This window comes from Diadema setosum, chromosome 17 (genome assembly GCF_964275005.1).
Source record: "Diadema setosum chromosome 17, eeDiaSeto1, whole genome shotgun sequence".
NCBI classification, from domain to species: Eukaryota; Metazoa; Echinodermata; class Echinoidea; order Diadematoida; family Diadematidae; genus Diadema; species Diadema setosum.
Window position 1 is genome coordinate 24,523,716 of NC_092701.1, and position 20,730 is coordinate 24,544,445.

General features: G+C 39.4%; 1 protein-coding gene across 1 annotated transcript; it reads left to right on the forward strand.

The window, feature by feature from the left end:
* Positions 1 to 2,892: 2,892 nt before the first annotated feature.
* On the forward strand, positions 2,893 to 16,030 carry LOC140240552 (monocarboxylate transporter 13-like). The gene is made up of 4 exons (XM_072320317.1): positions 2,893 to 3,510; positions 12,137 to 12,277; positions 13,561 to 14,436; positions 15,294 to 16,030. The coding sequence occupies exons 1-4, from the start codon at positions 3,258 to 3,260 to the stop codon at positions 15,551 to 15,553; spliced, it is 1,530 nt and encodes a 509-aa protein (XP_072176418.1). The 5' UTR covers positions 2,893 to 3,257; the 3' UTR covers positions 15,554 to 16,030.
* Positions 16,031 to 20,730: the final 4,700 nt, after the last annotated feature.

Genomic DNA, 20,730 nt, shown 5'->3' on the forward strand with positions numbered 1-20,730 from the left:
TTATTGCTCTTGATTCTCGAACGCATTCTGGACCTTCGCGAGATTTCCTTTATGGTCTTTATCTGCTTTCATCATCGATTACTGGTCGCCTTTATTTGTCTTTACTCGAACCAATTTACCTGGTGCATTCTTTGTGTCACTTCCTCAAAGAGGTCATGTCATTCAGCGTTTGAAGAACGTCATCGGAGCACCAATGTTTCCATTATTTGCGATAGCAATATTTCTTTCCACTGTATTAGTACATAATGGGAATGGACATTTCTCATTTTGGCTGTACACCGAATGTCTACATGGCCGTAATTGACCACGGGGGATGCTCCCTGTTATAGTCGATTAGACTATGGCCCGTCTCATTCGCTTGAGCTTGATTCTGGCAAATTGTTTAGTAGTCATCGTTTCCTTGATTTTATCGTCATTCATCCTGAAATTCCAGCAAATTCACATGTTGGAGATTAAAAGGAGATCGATGATAAAGCAAGATTCTATAAGATGTTCGGAGAATTTGTTTAGCGGTTATACGTTGAGCGTACGTTTAAGTGCATTTATGTATTCATTAATCTTTACCGATTACATAGAACATTATGACATTTTGATAACCAACTCCTATATCATTAGGTTAACCTAATCATTTCGTCAATAATGCCTCGTTCCTTAAAAAACAATATGTTTTCTAGTACCCTCAAAATGGAAAGCTTAGACTTTGCTCAAGTCGTCAAACATCTCCCTAAATATGACGTAGGCTTACAAGTAGATGTATTGGTCATTCGATTGACGATAGTGCACAATGGCGATTCAGACAAAAGACTATATAATTCATTCATACAGAAAAGAAAATTGGTTCTAAATACAGCACAGATTTTCATTTCTAATCTTGCTTAACTAGTCCCATTTCTGTCCTTTAAGAAGAAGAAGAAGAAGAAGAAGGTAGTAGGCTTATACCAGTCCATGGAATCGACAGGGTTAATAAGTAGGCTGCTCTGATTAGCCGTTAGCTTTGTAAACTGATATACTTCGGGGAGTTGGAAACCCAGTGATTTGGTTTACAAACTGTCCATGTACCCAAGGACAGTCAGAAAAGTCAGCAAATCAAGGCGATTTGTATACTGTCAACCACTGTCTTGCAAGCTAATTATACAATAGTTAACGTGAGATGTTAGCGAGCTAATCACTTTTCTGAGCACTTTTCTGCATAATCTGATCTGACATTGGGTCCGGTTCGGCAGGCATGCTTCTCGTAAACTTTTAAAGTGGATCATCCCTAGAGGCGAACACTCACGAGTCATCAGGTCATACGGCCCACGAGTTCGACAGTGAAAAAAAAAAAGGTCAATGAGTAATACAGCCCAGTAGACATACAGCCTAGTACTATAGTAATACAGCCAATGATTTTGACACTAGGCAAATTAAGTCCTGGAGTCCGCCACAAAGCAACCAAGGCCCATGAGTCCGACACTGGGGAAAAAGGCCTATGATACCGACACTGTGTACATTAAGCCAAGTGATGTGATGTCGGTGTCTGTCTCTTATGACTTGTTTGCCTAGTGTCGGACTCGTGGGCCTTGTTTGCGTAGTGTTGGACTCCTGGAGCTTTTTTTTTTTTTTCGCCTATAAGTGTGAGACTTTTGGGCCCTGTTTACTTTGTGTAAGACTTATGGGCTTTATTTGCCTATGTGTCAAGATCGTGGGCTATATCACTCGTGGGCTCTATGACTCATGTGTGTTGCACTGACGTGCACCCGATTAGGACCTATAGTAGTATAATACTAATAATCATAATATTGATAACATGATTTTTTAATCCAGTTGTCCACTGTAGGTGGCCTCTTCAGTGTTGCCACTGTTCTGCAAAACGACCTTGCCATACATTCCCCTATAGCGTTGCCAGGTACCCATTCATACATTTGGGTCGGTTTAAAACATCTCCTCTAAATGATAAAGGTACTTGACGGGATTCGAACTCCGATCTCCGATTGAACGTTATGATAACATGACGTCATACTTTTATTGGATTTAAATCGAATTATTAGCTGAATTTAAATTGAATCAAGTTGTTTCTAAATATCGCTGGCTGAAACTTCCCGTGAGAGTCCTCTTGTTCGGGAGTTAGCCTCTTTACAAGACATCGTGTCAAAGATTTATTTTGTTGCCCCCTCTTCCAACTGCCCTTTTTGAGAGACCAAGTCGAGACTAGCTTGAGGTCGGGAGAACGGCAAGGGTATACACACGAGCCGTTCACAACAACGAACACAACTGTTACAGTTCATTGACCTCCGTAACATCATCATCCCAGCTTTATAGAGCATATAGGGCCTGCGGTTGTGCACGTATTGCGGGTTGGTAAAGTCCGTAACTTTCGTGTGTTATTCTTATTAAAGTTTATAGTGGAGCTGTCACTGTTGTGTTCATTTTTTTTTTTAATTCAACGGATACTCATGCTATATATGATTCATTCATAATTGCACTTTCCAAATCCTGAAAGTCAATGGAAATTTATGTTCAAATTAAAATGAGAACTTTAAATTCGATTACTGGTATAATATCGTCACCTCATCTAGATTAAATCTAATTAATGTAATTTTGACCAACACATCACTGCCTCGTGAATAGATAACTCTCCTACTATCATAGTTGATGTCTTTCCTTTAAAGTGCACCGGTATACCATAAGGTGTTCATGCATGTATGTTTGTTCTTGGATTTTTTTTCTCTCTCCAGCCCACAGTATTTAAGCCGACAAAATGTCATGTCGTCCGAAAAAAAGTAGCCATGATGTGACCGACTGTAACGGAGACACCACGACGACCCCCCCCCCCCCCCCCCGGAGGCTCGCCAGCTGTGGATTTAGAGCGAGGGTCTCTAAATGAGAATAACTGTACAATAAATGACCGAACGATCTCGAGCTTCCCCGCTTCACCACAGTCAGTGTGAATCCGCTCAGCTGATCGCAAGGTGTGTAATGCACAGCCGTTGAGAGTACAAGGTTAAACGTGTGAGTTTTTTACCCTGACACTGTCGCGGATGACACGCAGCATCAAGGTGTTCAAGCCGGCGGTATCGAACACAATGGAACGATTATCTCAAGGCGATCGTTTCTGCGAGTTGGCTGACCACAAGAGAGAACGAACATGATGGATTGATCACAGTTCGATAATTTCTGCAAGCCGTCTGACCGCCTGAGTATTACACTTCCGTCCAGCTGCTCTTGATCCGACGACGGTTGTGCGAACTGAAATACAGCTCGTCAGCTTGTAAAACACCATGCCGATCAACTCAAATGAACATTCTTGCCAAGCCGCTGCTCGGGATCGCCCCCATCACCGCCCGTCAACCGCTCCGGATGGCGGCTGGGGATGGGTGGTGGTCGTAGCTGCTTTCGGGGCCCTGTTCGTCAACGCTGGCTTTGTCCAAACCATAGGCGTGTACCAAGTCGAGTGGCAAGACTATTTTTCTGCGAGTGCTGGAACCGTAGCTCTTATTGTGGCAGAATTCAGCATTTTTAACAATGCTTGTGGTAAGTTTGAAAACTGTCGAGTGAGCCAAGCATGTTTTTTACTTTGATCGCGTTGAATTTGAATTCACGTATTTATATTTGCCCGGGTTGTACTGAAAGCAAGCAAATTGTTAGACTGATAACTTTAAACGTCCTTCTCAAAGGAAGCCAAATAAGATAACAATATTCCTTGTCTTTGATCAGATACCCTTCCGCCAGTGGGTTCGAGCCGGATAATAGTGCAGTATAAGAGTTCGTGATTTTGTCCACTGAACATCAACAACAATGTCTTCTGTTGCATCATTTTAGAAATGTGAATGGTGCAAGATTAGGGTATAGGCACTCATCGTGGACTTGAATGCCAAAGTTATATTTCTTAGCATCTCCACCCTCCAAACTGACATAATGCAACTACACAAACATAATTATTGTGCCTTGCGAATTATATTTTTAAAGAAGTTCATGTAGCCTTTTTTTTTTTTTTTTTTTTTGGAGGGGGGGGGGGGTTGTGTCTGATACGTATTGATAGAGATGTTCACGTGTAAAAATGTTGAAAATAATCATGTAGAAAAAAGGGTCCCCCTCCCCATAACTCAGTGAATACAGCACAAATGATGGAATTGTTGTTTAAAAAAATATGTGTACAGAAGGTAACGATTTTCCTTAGCATGATAGAGCATCGTGCCTGGATCGCCGAGCAAAAATTTGTGAGAAGGGCATTCAAGTTTTCAGCCATCCTAATAGCCCACCTGTCGCATGCGATGCTGATCGAAATTATGACTTCTGCGTTCTTGAATCACCTGTGTTATGCTCAAAGCAATCTTGCTTTAAACAGCAAATCCCAACCAGTGAAAATTTCTTCTGAAGAGAAAGAGTAAAACATTACAATTTTCATGATTCATGTTGACTGTTCAAGAATGTTATTTATAAATGAGTAAACTTCACAATTTCATAACTTCCTAAATTTCTATGTTAGTTTAATCATATTTTGGTTTGGTTTGGTTTGATTTATTTCTGCATTTTCTTTCTCCAAATACAATAACAAATGGAAACAAAGTGATACAGAGTATGCAAAAAAAAAAAAAGGGGGGAGAGAGTATAACATACAAATCAATATAAGAGAAGACAATTCCATAACAACGTCAGTTTGTAATAACATATGAATCAAAGCAACATATTAAGGCATACTGTATTCATATATGAACAAAGGAGAAATCAATACAGGGGACGGTCATCATAAGCAGAGCTTGACGTGGATGAGGCCCTATATATACAAAATATATTACAAAACCAATAGATCTTCACATGAAACTTTTAATCTTAACGTTATAAACAGTGACTTGGTCCTTAAAAGAAATAGGAAAAAAAAAATGTTCCTGAATTGCCCTTAAAACATTTTAGCTAACTAAGGCGACAGGTGTAATCCTCAGCCATTTTTTTTTTTTCATGACTAAAAGCGCGACCTTTTGACAACAGGACAGCATGATGGCCTCCAAGCGAGCCTTTAATATTTTTTTTTTCATAACAGAGAAACAAACGAACAAATAAACCCACGTGCCAGCAGCCTTTAACATGATGTAAGCGGTAAATATACACTTACGAAACAAGTGGAAGTAGTACTTTGAACTGACACCCCGCCACCGTTGTTACCTTGCAGTACAATGTCTCGGAAAAGCAATGGAAAGAAGGGAAACTCCCAAAACAATGGCCTCGTCTAATTGATCTTTATTTATTTATTCCTGCATTTCCCAGTGGCAGAAGCGCCCTATATGAGGTAAACGACCTTTGATAAACGATGACCTTTGATCAGCGATGGACAAACATTTTGTTTGACTTTCATTTTTACTGCCATGTATGGCTAAAGTCTAGAGGAATGTTGCATGTTTAACACATCAAGCCCGAGAAATAATGTATATTTACATGGGGTGTGATGCTGTATCATTTTGAAACATGAATTTCATAAGTCGTGTTGGCTGGTGTTTCGCAGGGAAAAGTACGAAATTCTCTTTGAATCACGCCCTTCTTATATATATGTTTTTTCTTATATCCAAGTGATGTTTTGTTTGGTATGGGTATATAACATTTCTTGAAGTAATCGCAGCCGAATGTATACATAGCAGTGAATAACTTTTGTTCAGTTTCTTAATTATACATTCGCAAGTCGCAGTTCTTTTGATGTAGGTTGTCTGTGTGCGTTTATAATGGAAAGGAATGTTAAAAGCTGACATAGCCGAAAGATTGCTGACAACATGCCAAAGTGTAGTCGGAGTTAATGTATACAATCTATATCATTAAAGTCTATGCCATATCAACAGAAAGCATGATATGCCATAGGGAAAAATTCGGTGTGAATAACCAGAGCTCGATAATATCGCTGAGTGGTTCCCATTTCCGGGTACGTACATTAATTCCTTGCCTCTTTGCAATATAACACTCTTCACGGTATGGTTTCCCTAACCAGGGAGGTGGCTCCTTGTACTAACATAGTCTTAAAAAGGGCAAGCAGGTAATAGTACCGTTACATCTGCTTTTGTATATGCATCTTTTTTCCTCGAAGTAAAATATGGTTTCCCAATGGTTTGTTTGTATCGATCTCTATAACTCCTGTTGATACTGTCTTCACATTAAGGAATGAAATATCTATATTCGAAAGAACAGATGTTACTTCCCTCCAAAATATTTGTGACATCTTGCAGTTCCACTGTAAGATCGTTTCATTCTCAGAGCATCCAAATGAACATGAATGAGAATATACTAACTTCATTTTGAACAACTTATAGTTTAATGGTTATATGTTATTAAGTATATCTTGAACTGAAACTCTCTTCTTCTTGCTTCCATTGACGCTTGTACTACAAGTTTGCGTGCTTTACATATATAGTGCTGTGTCATATCGAACTGCATTCTGAAAGTACTAAAAAGCTATCAAATATTTCATATTTACATTCTACTAATATATCATAAAGGTGCCTGCATGCTCTTTAATCGGGCACTCAGACGTAAGCGTTCCGGAAATCTTTTATGTCTTTTACGACTTGCTGGAGTTCTTTACTAACTGATAAAACCTAAATGACTGTATTCTTTTTAACAACACACAGAATACTCTGTAACCTCAAATAGTCATTACTATCGATACGGAAATCTTCTTGTAAAACTCGAAAATCTTTACGGTAACCTTCAGGGATGATAATTTGGTGAAACAGACACATACTCTTGGAAAACATTCATTCAATTATTCATCTGTAAAAAAAAAGAACATCTTTCTTATCAACCTTTATGTCAGCATTGTCTCAAATAATCTGTGATCTAATAGCTTGATTTTCCATTGATATGGATATTGATAGCTATTTCTGTAAAAGAGAGGAGTGAAATTTGCGTATATTCGGAGAAAATTACTCATTTCATATAATTACGGTTGAAATTAAAGATTCCGCCATATTCTTCTAACTGATATTTCGGGACTTGAAGCCATACTTGTGAGTTTTCGGGTTTTATCCTGTATATCCGCAGGTCAACTGTTGTGCATCAAAAAAAGATTGTACATCTAACATCTTCAGACCGCCCTTGATCAATTCTCTTATATCATATAAACATGTACGTTTAACTTGATCTGGACCACTCCACAAATAATCATAGAATATTATTTAAATATCCTTTACTATTTTCTCAGGAATAATAATGGAGGCAAAGAAATGAATAAATTTCGAAATTCCGAAAGTTTTAAGAATAAGTATTTTTTCCAAAATGTGAGTTTTCTCATTTTCCATAAATTCAACATTTTTTTTTCAATCCAGACATTAATTCGGTCATTTTTTTCTATTTTGAAATTGCTCTGCATTATAACCAACATTAATTCCTAGAATTTTAATCTTCTTACTATTCTTATTCATAAATGATTATTCGATACTGTTGCAACATTTTATAGCGTCTCAGTGATTATCGATGGATTTGTTACTTATCCCTAAATTGGCCACACGTCGTACAAATTTTCGTAAAATTTATGTAAATATCTTTCTGATTTTGTGTAGATATATCGAATTTAGATGTTGAAAATAAATTAAGATGTAATAGAAATATATATAGAAGTTGATGCAATGAAATACAGATGTGTAAATTCAATGGTTAAGAATGATAACAGCCATGCACTTGCGCAGCGAAATTACCCTGTACATGAGGGGTTATATAACAGTAATAATGAGCGAGGCAGTCTAGCAACTGGATTGTTAACTCTTGAGGTCATACAGATAACAAGTGTATATAAATGCTTTGTTTTCCACGTATCACCAAGTTGCAAGTAATACCCTTATATGACCGGTGCTTTTAAATGTGAACGTTAAGTTTACTTTGCAGATAGGCCTACGTCTTCAACAGTACAAACATCTTGCCCGCAGTAATCCATTCTGGTGATACTAAAGAGTTGTGGTGGTGCATGCAGGGGGCTGCATCCCCAATCTGCCACTTCCTTCTGACTTCAATAAACTTGAAGAAAAAAAAGGAAAAAAGAAAAGAAATGATTAAACCCATGACTTTAAACGAGCATTGACCCTTGACCCAACCAACCATGAACCCTACCCCCCCCCCCCCACGCACACATACACACAAACACACACACAAACACACACACAAACACACACTCACACACTAAAAATAGAAAATAAGAATTAAAAAACTATTGCGGCCCTTGTGGTGTGAAACTTCAGTACAATTAATACCTTGACGCAAAATACAAACAAAACAACAAAACCACACACATGAATGCATTCGCGCAATATGTCCAGCAGGCCGGCATTCTAATCAGGTCTATAATGGTACAAACAATAAGTTGTAATTGTAGGCCTGTTCACCTGCTGTGCTTGATTTTGTTCCCATCGCTGAAAACGTTTTCATACAGCATATAAGTTATTGAATTGCCAAATACAGAGTAGTCGTTTTTGAGGGGCGGGGTGGAAGGGGCGTGCGGGGGCATCATATCATTGAGTAGCCCTTTGAAGGAAATATTTCGAGCAATATCATATTCCCTCGTATGACAGTAGGACACTGAGTTGTTACATTCAAAATGACAAAGTGTTGCTGCTGACCAATACACCTTGTCGGAAGGTTGCCCAAAATGACAGCAATATTAAGACGTGCAAAATGGATTTTACGGATTGGAAGTGCCCCGTATAGAAACAGTTGGAATTGAACAGCTTGTCCTATTCCTCGCGAAAAGCATATGTTTGTCTGAATAAGTTATAACTTAATTCCCTATTTCAGTTGTGTTCCCAAGAACGGTCAAAATGCGCCGGTCGTGCACACAAAGAACAAAACAAAACATCTAAAACTGATAATGTCCCTTCCTTTCGTGTTCGGTGTATGATTGTATCGAAACCCCTATACTGTTCCTTTATTTATTTATTTACTCATTTTTTTTTGGGGGGGGGGGGGAGGGGGGTGTTCTATTCATCCTATGTAGACAACTTACACATAGAATGGATTTTACTTACATGTGCTGTCTCCAGGAGAAATTCTGAGTATACTATATGGTTCTTGAATTAGGGTCAGTATACCTTCAAGGTTATCTAACATATACCTGTGCTTCTACCCTCGATCAGTGACATTTTTTCAAGAATAGGATTTTGAAAGAAATGAGGAAACGGTATATTGTGTACTGATGATTGCCTCGAGAAGAGTTTGGTCGAATGTCACATGTGTTGTAGTCTAATCACGAGTCTGTGGCCTGTTTGTTGTTGTTTTTTGTCGGTATATTACATTTTAATTATAATTCAAGGTAACCACATTTTATGGAGAAGAAACATTTGCATTTAATGCATTTACTCTATGGCATTGGAATGATTTTGCCCAGAATTTAGAACAAATTATCAACATCATTAAATTCGGGTCTGCTTTGAAAGCGTATCTTTTCATGGTCTGTTTATAAACAAACACGAAACTCTGTACCATTGTAATTTGCAGCTGTATATTCTGTTAATTGTGTTATGTTTCATCTTCTCGAGAGCATTCTTATACACTATGTGCTATGACCTATACACAATCCCTGTTGATTATTATCAATTATCATTATAGCTTTTAAAAATGTAGTATGACAACGCTATATCCGCTGCTGTCAGCTGTGTCCGGCTTCTTGGCAAGTTCTATACATTACGGGAATAAAGTGTATTACTGATTGGAGAATGACGTAACCTACAGGCGACTGGTAGGGGAAGCGTTTATAGAGCACTCATGTAAACATGCAACACATGTGGGGAAAAAAGAAAAAAGAAGTGGTGCTGATTTCACGAGTTTTTCCAGCTGAATGGCACTAAGATGGAAAAACCTTGTTCAGTTCATGGACATTTGAGAGTACCGTTCCGCCCATGAATCATCAGACCTTGCCTTCATTTGAAAGCGTGTCGTTTTAGCAGGTCCGCTGTTTTTCTTGTACAATCATTACCTCTAAATCACTCCTTCAACAACAAACAACCACTCTCCTCCAGAAAAAAAAAATCGTCCTTGCTCCGATGTCAAGTCATGAAATTGGGAGGACGTTAACCTCTTACGGCGTTATTTTGAACGAGGAGTCGTGATTATCAAACAATGATTAAATTCTTTCTCAACGGATTGAGGGTTGTTTTGAAATATTCAAATCAACTGACAAATAACCCCAACTTCATTCTTGAATGTACCCTATCAAGTGCATCGTACAACAACCCTCGATGACAACAAACAAACAAACAAACAAACCCACCACTGATTGAAAGAAAGGATCAATTCTTTGCTAGAAGATACATAGATTAACGGGGGTATCGGGTGTGTTGCAGGAATTTACAAGGAACTGTAATTCATACCAGATATCAGGTAGCCTAATGTGTGCTATCGCTACCTTAACAATACTCTTTCTCAGCTAACTCTTTCCAATTCCATTCACTTTTCTATTGTGTAAATCTGAGGTTGTTTTAGACCTTGCCAAAGGCATGATATCAATGGTATATTATGATTACTCTTTCTTTTACAAAATGGCTAAGATTGGAAAGTGCTTTAGACAACTGAATATAAGCCAACCCTGCAGAATATTATGAATAAGATGAATAAATAGATAGCTGAAGAAATAAATGAATAAGTGGATAAAACAATAAATCACTTTCTCTGCTGTGCACGGGTCAACGAATGATAATATAAATGAATGAATCAATAAATAAATAAGTAACTGATTTTTTGTTGCTATGAATAGTATGGAATCGATAGGAAATTAGTTAGTGGAGGGAAAGTAGCGAGGGAGTGAATACATTGTACCGGAATCGAGCAAAAGTAGCCCACGTGTGCGAGCTGTTTCTCATCACACCATCAGGGTTTTGCAAGTTTCTCAAGTTTTATTTGACAATCATTTTTTGTTACATGATAATGATACAGTGACGCACAACCTGTGAGAGCTGTTGCCAGGTCTTATTTGATTATTTGACTTGCCACCGACATCATTGTTTGCCGAAAAGTTGCAGAATTTGAACAAGTCATAATTTTCCTCCTTCTTGGTAATGAGATTTTTAACGAAATTAAATGAGATTTTGATAATTTACAGTGGACAAGATCTCACTGGTTCGTATTATACCTGAACGTTGCTGCCATGCAGTGACGTAGTTTTTGTTGTTGTCGTTGTGCTTCACGTATATAAGTAAATCCCTATTCCCTTTTGATGAAATGGATTCAACCCTTACGGTACACAAGCTACTCCCTGTTAGAGTTCGTTATTTCGAACGTTCGTCAATCAGAAAATGAAATAATATTCGTTATTCCGAAGGTTCGTTAACCCCAAAATGATAGAAAGTTCGTTATTCCAAACTTTTCATAATCTAGAACTCTAATGAAAAAAAAAAAAAAAAAAAGCTTCATTATTCCGGAGGTTCGTTAATCCGAATACGAAATAAGGTTCGTAATTCCGCAGGCTCGTTAGTATAAAACATGCGTCGTCTTAATGGATTAACGAACGTTCCAAGTAATAACGAACCTTTGGAATAACGAACATTACCCATATAGACCATATTATTATGTTTCCTCAGGACAGTAAAATCGTCATATCGGTTTGAAATTTTATTGACGGGGGATCTCATGCCTTGTCAAGTCTTTGTTCACTCGCACACAAGTTTCCACTAAATTTCGTTTCCATGGCATGAGTTTGAGAGGAAGAAATAAAACCCTTCACATCACATCGTTCCATAGTTGTGAAGATTAGAGCGATGATGTGTTTGTCTGTGTGTCTTTGTGTGTGTGTGTGTGGTTCTTTTTACAAACTTAAGATAGAAATGGAGGATTTTCGTCCACTATTGGGAGTCACAACTTCCGATAAAGGGCCAAAGGATTGTCAAACATTGAAACAGACGACGTGGTACAGATTCTCTCCCAAGAGTGTACCAGAGAGCCCATACTGTAACCTTTTTTTAGGGTGAACGTTTTCTTTCTCTAATTACATCAGCTACCACCGTGTTATTGCTACACTCTTTACATACAAACATACAGTGGTAGTGTGCCTCGGTTGTTTATCAGTCAGAAACTCTGCCTTTATGTCCGGTAGAAAGAAGAAAGAGTTGTTCGTTGCAGTCCCTGTGATTGTGATTGATGTGACGATTACTGTTGGATAACGCTTGGTAAAATCATTTCCTCTGCTTTATTTTGTCAGGTTTGTTGGCTGGAGCACTGTGCAAGAGATATGGCTGTAGAAAAGTGTTGATTCTGGCTGGCGTCATCTCGTTCACTGCACTTTTTCTGGCATCTTTTGCAACGAAGCTTTGGCACGCCTACATCTTCAGTTTCCTAGCAGGTCAGAGCCAATTATAGTATCTGTTGTGACCCAATTGAGAAGGATGCACATCACCAGCTCGACACCCATGAGTCCGACAGCCCACGAGCTAGTAAAACCAAGTAAAATAGGCCCACGAGCTTTACGGTACACCAGGGCCCCGTCTTTTAAAGACTTGTGATTGATTCAAATCAATCACAACTTTACGACTGAATGCAAATCAATCTTATAAAAAAAAAAATTATGATTGAAATTAAGACGGAGAACTGCACTCAATCAATCACAGGTTGCGATTGATTGCAGCTTTCAAGAGATTTGTGATTGATTGATTTCTATCACAAGTTTTATAAGACAGGGCCCAGCTCAACACAAGGCAGATGAGCTTGATATTAGACAAACAAGGCCCATAAGCTCGACACTATATATATATAGGGGAAAATGCCCATGAGACTGACATTACATTGTATGCAGTGTCGGTCTCGTGGATCATTTTTCCTAGTGTCGAGCTCATGGGCCTATTTGTCTAGTGTCGAGCTCATTGGCTGTATGACTCGTGGGTTGTATGACCCGCAGGCTTTATGACTCAAGGACCTTTTCGAGCTCGTGGCCATGGATAAGGCCACTGTCTTTCAACCTTGAGGTCCCTGCTTCGAGTCCCCTAGTCAATGCAACCTAACTTAATCTACTTGATGTTCTTCGGAAAGGACTTAAAGCCGTCGGTCCATTTTTTACATGCTCATTTCTCGTTTTCCTATCGTAAAGAAAAAAATCATAGGATTCAAATCAATATGAAAGTTTTCATGCATTCAAGCCCTGACTTGTGGCACAGGAAATACCTTACATGATTTTGATCAAAGTGATGTGTGAGATGATATTGGTTGTAATGTTTCCCTGATGATTTGAGAACATCGCCTCTCAAGTCTCTCGTTCCATTTGCACAAATTTTTTCAACGAAATGTCCCCTCTAGAAAATGAAGTCAAAAACAAGAAGTAAAATCCTTCAGCATCAAATAAGTTCAGAGTTAAAATGATGTCCATGTACTACTACTACTAATCATTTGACATTCTAAAGGAAAGACAATACGCGTGCTGAATCATTTACCGAATAGTTTTCATGAGAGAATATAAATGATATGACTTTTTCCCAATGTGTGAATAAACGGGCAAACAAGACGAGCTGTTGGATACTTTTGCATTGTTTTCTGATTACCGAGTAGCTAGGAACGCAAACATCTACAACAGATCATCTTTATCAATGCCAGTGTCGGGAAATAGAATTGTTTATTTTCTTCTCTTGGTGACAGGTGTTGGATTTGGGTTATCCTATCCGCCGGCAATCGTCATCAGCAGTTTCTACTTCAAGAAGCGACTGGGGATCGCCAATGGGATCGTGAACTCGGGTATCGGGGTTGGCGTTCTCTGCATGGCTCCGCTGCTCCAGCTACTGTCTTCGCAATACGGCTGGAAAGGCGCCATCTTGATCCACTCAGCGATCTCCGCGAATCTAATCGTCTGCGGCGCCCTCTTTAGGCCGTCGGGGTTGGAAAGACGAATCGTGGACGCGTCGAGACGGAGTCGGATCGTGAACCCTCGAGAGGAGTGCATCGAAGATGACCTCTCTTGCCACGAGGTCATCAATGTAAAATCAAAATCGGACGATCGACCAATCAGGCGATGGCTGACTCGAGTCGCATTGATTCTTAGTAACTTCTTCGATCTCTCGATATATCGCAACTGTCGATATGTGGTCTTCATGGTCTCAGTCATCATTTCCAGCTTCACCATCGTTGCATATATCAATTACCTAATGTCAAGAATGGTCTACGATCTAAACTTCTCCAAGATGGAAAGCAGTCTAGTGATGACGTTTCTAGGAATCTGCAACACCGCCGCTCGTCTCCTGCAGGGCATCCTGCTGGACGCTCGCCTCATTTCGTCCGTCAATCTCTTCACGCTGTCCCTTGCCTGCCTTGCGACAGCCACCATCTTGAATCCGCTGGCGGGCACCTACGCCCAGCAGGCAACCCTCGCCGGATTGTTCGGTCTTGGAATCGGCGTCTTCTATCCGCTGCTTGCGCTGCTCGCTACCGAGTTTGTCGGTCTGCAAAAACTCTCCAATGCCTTTGGAATGCTGATCGGCGTAGCCGGGATTGGCGCTCTTCTTGGTATTCTGATGATGGGTACGTAACTTGCAAGAATGTCAGAATTGTACTCCCCTCTTGTATGATCACCAGGACGTATTGGAGTTCCTGTCATGACAAACTTATGCATGTTACTGTCAGCGGTAGCGTCAGGAATTTAAAAAAAATGGATCCTTCCCGCTATTTGATGTTAGCTTGCCGCCGGTGAGCACTTGGCCAATGGTGACATGTTCATAGTGGAAGCTCATTTGCTATAAAGATGATGCAGAAAGTTGACTATGGTTATAGTTCATGGTGCACGTGACAGATGATTCAATATAACCTTGGTAGGGCACAGTGCATTTTATTACGCGCTAAAAGCTTCAAGATGTTGTTGTCGATCTATTGCAAGATTACTCTGGCGTTCCAAATAAATCTGCTTTCCTCGACAAAGATTTGGGACCTTAAACATTTTTGGTTCCAAAGATCATATAGTTGATCCTGTATTGGACATAAAATCAATTGTAATGTCTTACACGTCTTTATTCTTCCTTTTAATACTTTTTATACTAGTTGGAGAGCGCAAAGACTGCAAATCCGTTCTTTAAATACCACCTCGTAATAACCAATTTCAATCACATCTTTTCATATTAACGATATATTGCAAGGTGATATCACACATCACTGAAGTTCTTATTGCCTAACTTACTGGAATGATATGCACCACTGATACATGTATCATTCATATGTTACTTGTTCGTATTGGCTTCATGTAAGAAAGATTGCAATACATGTATATGTATCTCAGATTTATCAATATATTAATGAGATTTATTGATGTCCACTAAGTCGTCAAGTAGGACCTACGTCTTAATGTTGACATAATTTTGTTCCATTTGTGTTTCACAATTAACCAGGCTTTCTCTATGACGCTACTGGATCCTACACCATTCCGTTTTTTATAACCGGGGCGGCAGAATTCGTGGCGGTGCTCATGATGGTCCTCTTGTCCACATACTCTCGGAGACTGCGAGACGAGAATAGCAACGAGACCGGAAACGGATGTGATGACGTAAAAACTTCGGCATCTCTCGTCGACCCGAAAAACCGTACAAATGGCTACGGAAAGGTCCCGACAACAGATTGCTCGGAACTGACCACTCTCAGTGACGTTTAATAGGCCACCGCACATTATACGGCTTTCGGTCGCACGACTGACCGACTTTGGATCTGAAATGAACAGCGTGTTTATTCTGAGGCTATTGTGATTTATTTCAGATCCAAAGTCTGTCAGTTGAGCGACCGTAAGTCGTATAGTGTGCGGCGGGCTGAAGACTCACTGCTGATGTGGCTCTACACTTCTTATGCTCCACTAACAAATATACATACAGCTGCAAACAAGTGTAATGTTCAGTTGTTGTTTTTTAATGCATTTTTACCACGTGATTCTTGCCAATGATGAAGCTGAATCAGTGTTCACATGCTCACACACACGGACATATTTATATAATATACTATATATTGTACAAGATATTCCCTTTTCGATGTATTTATCCTCCCTTTCATTATTTGGTAGAATGTTGTACTTCCTAAATAGCAGGTAATCATGTAGTGTCACTCATAATGTGGGCGATATCGTTGATTCATTGACCAAGACTTAGACCCCGTTTACAGTGCGGGGCCGGGCTCGGCCGCGGCTCGGCCGCGGCCGAGTCCGGCCTCAATTGCGCGGCCGAGCCTCGCAATTTTGTCCGTTTACACTGCTGGGCTCGGCCGCGCTTTTGATTCAAACCTTTCAATATTTTGTCGTAGTGGCGCTCTGCTTGTAAACAAACGCAATTTGGTATTGTCTGGTTTTCAGACCCTTTGCCAAATGAATTCCGTGGCGACGAAGTCGCCGTTCGGGCAAAGGCCTTTGCCGAAGGAAAAAATCCTTTGCAGGACAAAACCACCTTAAACTATACTAATTTTCCACGTTGAGGGGGTTAATATCCTGAATAGCGAAAGATACAGGCAGAGGGTTTGGAAGCCAGACTAAAATTGGCCGCGCAATTGGCCTCGCATTTGGCCCAGTTTGCGTTTACATCAAGAAGAGGCCGGGCTCGGCCGCGGCTCGGCCGCGGCCGAGACCACCTCCAGAGCGAGGCCATATGCGAGGCCAATTTTGGCCTCGCATTTGCCCTTTTGCGCGTTTACACTGAAGCGGGGCTGGGCTCGGCCGCGGCTCGGCCGCGGCCGAGCCTCGCACTGTAAACGGGGTCTTACTGAAGAGCTGTTGTGGTTCAATGAATAAGACATTGTGGACATTGTTGGTTGGAGTCCACTGCCTGCGCCAGCATGGCGCTACTTCATTTTGCTGCATATTCCTTCGAAATGGACTAAACCCCATCGGTGTTGCGTGCTTGTTAGCTTACAAGCATTCATTGCATTCTATAGCAGCCACATAAAACAAAACATAGAATATAATAACAAATATAATGATAAGTGAATAATCAGAATGATAGATAGCAGCCGCAGTGTATGGATGTAGGCTTTACAGTTATAATGCGGTAAGCTAGCTCTTACTGCCGTCTTAACTCCCAACATGGTGTGAATAAGATTTACTGGAGGTTACGATGATAATAGGGGAAATAATGAACAGTTATTGTTTCCTATTGATGTATACCCGTAGGCCTATGATTAGGAATTGATGCAGTACATTATGGTGATGTGATGTAAAGCGCTATGAAACAACTTAGAGTTTGTAAGAGCGCTGCATGTATACAAGTGTAATTATTGTATTGTATTGTATTGTATTGTATTGTATTGTATTGTATTGTATTGTATTGTATTACTGTTCATACAGAGTGGCTTTACTAAAAAGGAGGTATACACTATAAAAGAAGATGGAATAGCAAAATTCATAGTAACAAACAGTGTACATCAGTAATGGAAACAGCGTTTTAGTCCCGCCAGAAGCAAGAGAATATTTACTCCTAATTTGGGATTTACCAAATTATTATTCCTAATTCATGCAACACACAGTCCTCTTGTACCTTACTTTAAAAAAGGGCTGACTTTTCTTTTGTCCAAGCTGCATGTGCTTTACAATGTGATCATGTGTATTTTCTACCTGTTGTGATTATAACTGTTCTACCTGTTGAAATACGTTCTGGTATGCAAGTATAGAATCAAGTTAATTTGTTAGTTCTATAGTTTTGGCTGTGTATTGTTGATTGTCGTTCGTGTAGTTTATTACATGCAGAAAATTCAGAAATAATATCTTTCTTCAAATAAGGAAGCAAACAAGAAGAAAATAGTAAGAATGAAACTAGAGTTTACCATATCATAGTTACTCACGTACAACAACCGATTACAAATCAGGCTTTTTACCACGGGGAGTATTATAGTCAATAGCTTCAATGCAAAAGAAAAGAAAAAACAAAAGAAGATTCAAAAGAACTTTCTTGAAGCCAATAATTCTCTTCAAAATTCAAGTAATAATATGCGTACTGTTTTGTATAACCGCAGTCATCCTCGTGTAAATTGAATAAAACAGGACCGGAGATAATACTTCGCCTTGCACAATAAAATTGACGCGTCTGTATCCTTCCGAGGGTGAATGTTTCTTCGGCTTGGCCAATTTGTTGATTTGTTTTATAGGTAAGCTATATCCACTATCTGTATCCATGCGCCTACATAAAGCAGTATGATGCTAGACTTTAATTATAATCATTTCTTTTTTTTTATTCTGCTGAAAGAGGATCTGATCTTACCAGACTGACATATTGTTGAGCAAAAAAACAGAAATGGTGCTTTTTTATGATCGTTGTTGTCCCTGATCGCTTGTACTCGACCGTCCTATGATAGACAGTTGGTTGAAAGGTGAATGACCTATGGTATAAGGTAGCGTGTTTGTGTGCTGGAAATGACATGCTCAACGGATGCACAAAATAGTCTGGCATTGTTTTATATACAATTGAACTTTGATCTTAAAGGAGCACATTATGGAACGTTTGATGTCAGTCACCAAGTGACTTATAAACTATATATAGCGTATAGTTCAGAGCACGGGCAGGTGTCGGAAACAATGACCATGAAAGTCTGTCAACTGGTATTATATTTATATGACTCAGGCTTTCTCACATTTCAACAGCTTCAACAGATTCGACAGCTTTAGAAATGATGAACTGACAGCGTGGAAGAACTAACAGAGGTTGGTGGCAGCGTGAAAGGGAGTGCGTAGTGTTCAATCAAAACAATTGAGGGCAGATGTCTTTGACCTTCCCAGTAAAAATAGATTTATCGAAACCGGGGGAGAGGAAGGTTATTCTCTAATCGTAATATGCCTACATATTAGCAGCCGTATTTTATAGATGGCAGAGTTGAACAGGACTTGATAAAGTACATACATATTTTGTTTGTTTGTTTGTTTGTTTGTTCATTTTCCATCTGAGAGAAGATGGCTGGATAGCCCATATTCAGCTACGTTAAGCTGGTCTTCCGTGGGGTCCAGTTGGATGTGAGGTGGGACCACTTCACCGGGTTAACACCTTGCTCTTTGCGATGAATGAATGAAGCGGGAATTTTTACGTGCATGAGTAAAGCCGTTGTTACTCTCTCACACACGGGACCACCATTTTATTTCCTATCCGAGGGACAGAGTGTTTTGCCTCTTGCTAGAGGGGATCGACGGTATGATTACACACAACATTGCTCAGTCCAGACTAGGGTTCGAACCCGGGCCCTAAGGATCGTGAGGCAGACGCGCTACCGATTGAGCCAACTCACCGCCCTTGTATTGTCAGTATTTTTACTGGAAAGGTCAAAGACGTCTTGTATGTATTGTCATCAACCCACGTAACTACTATTGAATGGTAGTGATCTCCTCTTAATTAGCTTCGTTTTTACACGAAAGCAATGAGAACTAGACTCGGAATTTGTCAAGACTGACAAATTAGGTGATCCGATTTTTTTTTTTTAATCAATGATTCGAGTCCTGATCGCAATAGGCATGACCATATAGATTTTATCTGTGTTTAGAGACATTGGCCGTGTGATATTTGGATTCTCATTTAGAAAAGAGAGTGAGGTCTACCATCTTTGGTACCAAATTCGGTATAAACCAGGGAGGTACCTCCCTGGTATAAACTATAACGAAGATACAGAATGAAGTACATTTGACCATTGACCCAACTTTGCACAGCCAAGATGGCATCTGAGCAAAAAGTGGTTATTTTGTGAAATGATCCTTGTAACATGGTCTTTACGTGTGCAAAATATGGGAAAGATAGGACATGTATTCACCAAGATACAGGTTGAAACATTTATGACCTTTGACCCTAATTTACATACCCAAGATGGTGTCTGATCAAGTAGTTGTTATTTTATGAAATAATGTACGTGACATGAACTAAACATGTGCAAAATATGGGCGTGATAGGGGCTGTTTTTCTTGAGTTATTGCAAAGAAAGTTGTAGAAAGAAAGAAATATCTCAATACATCGAAGATAAGTTTGATTTCAACCAAGTTTCTTGACGTGATCTCGGCGTCGTATGAAAAAATGGAGGGTATAGTCACGATAGCCCAAAGTCTGAGCTACAACATATTAAAATCTGGGAGAAATTCACAGAAGAGTAAGTGAGCTAGTGTTCGATAAAGACCGTCATGTCAATTTTCATTTCCAGAAAAATTCCCTCCCATAGAGATAACACGTAAACTGGTTAAATTTGACAAGGTTACATTATATCTAATTTCACGAGGTGAAGACATCATCCGATTAAAACTTTGATTGAACAAAACTTAAAGAGTATTACATTGGCTACAACATACTAAAATCTGGAAGAAATTCACCAAAGGGTAATTGAGTTAGTCGTCGATAAAGACAATCATGTCAATTTTCACATCTAGAAAAATTCCCTCCCATAGAGATAACACGTGATAATGAAGATAAAGAAAGAAGTACATATGACCTTTGACCCTACTTTGCACAGACAAGATGGCGTCTGAGCAAAAAGTGATTATTTTGTGAAATGATTCTTGTAACATGTTCTTTACGTATGCAAAATATGGGAAAGATAAGACATGTATTCACCAAGATACAGGATGAAACATTTTTGACCTTTGACCCTAATTTACATACCCAAGAAGGTGTCCGATCAAGTAGTTGTTATTTTATGAAATAATGTACGTGACATAAACTAAACATGTGCAAACTATTGGGCTGATAGAGCTTGTTTTTCTTGAGTTATTGCAAAGAAAGTTGCAGAAAGAAAGGAATATGAAAATACATGGAAGATAAGCTTTAATTTCAACCAAGTTTTTGGGCATGATGCCGACTCCGTATGAAAAAACGAAGGGCACACTTACGATAG

What these genes read in the sequence shown, in the direction of transcription:
- LOC140240552 (XM_072320317.1), top strand. Translation starts at nt 3,258, where the DNA reads ATGCCGATCAACTCAAATGAACATTCTTGCCAAGCCGCTGCTCGGGAT. An exon ending in CATTTTTAACAATGCTTGTG is followed by an intron (nt 3,511 to 12,136) that starts GTAAGTTTGAAA and finishes TTATTTTGTCAG; the next exon opens with GTTTGTTGGCTGGAGCACTG. An exon ending in TCTTGGTATTCTGATGATGG is followed by an intron (nt 14,437 to 15,293) that starts GTACGTAACTTG and finishes ACAATTAACCAG; the next exon opens with GCTTTCTCTATGACGCTACT.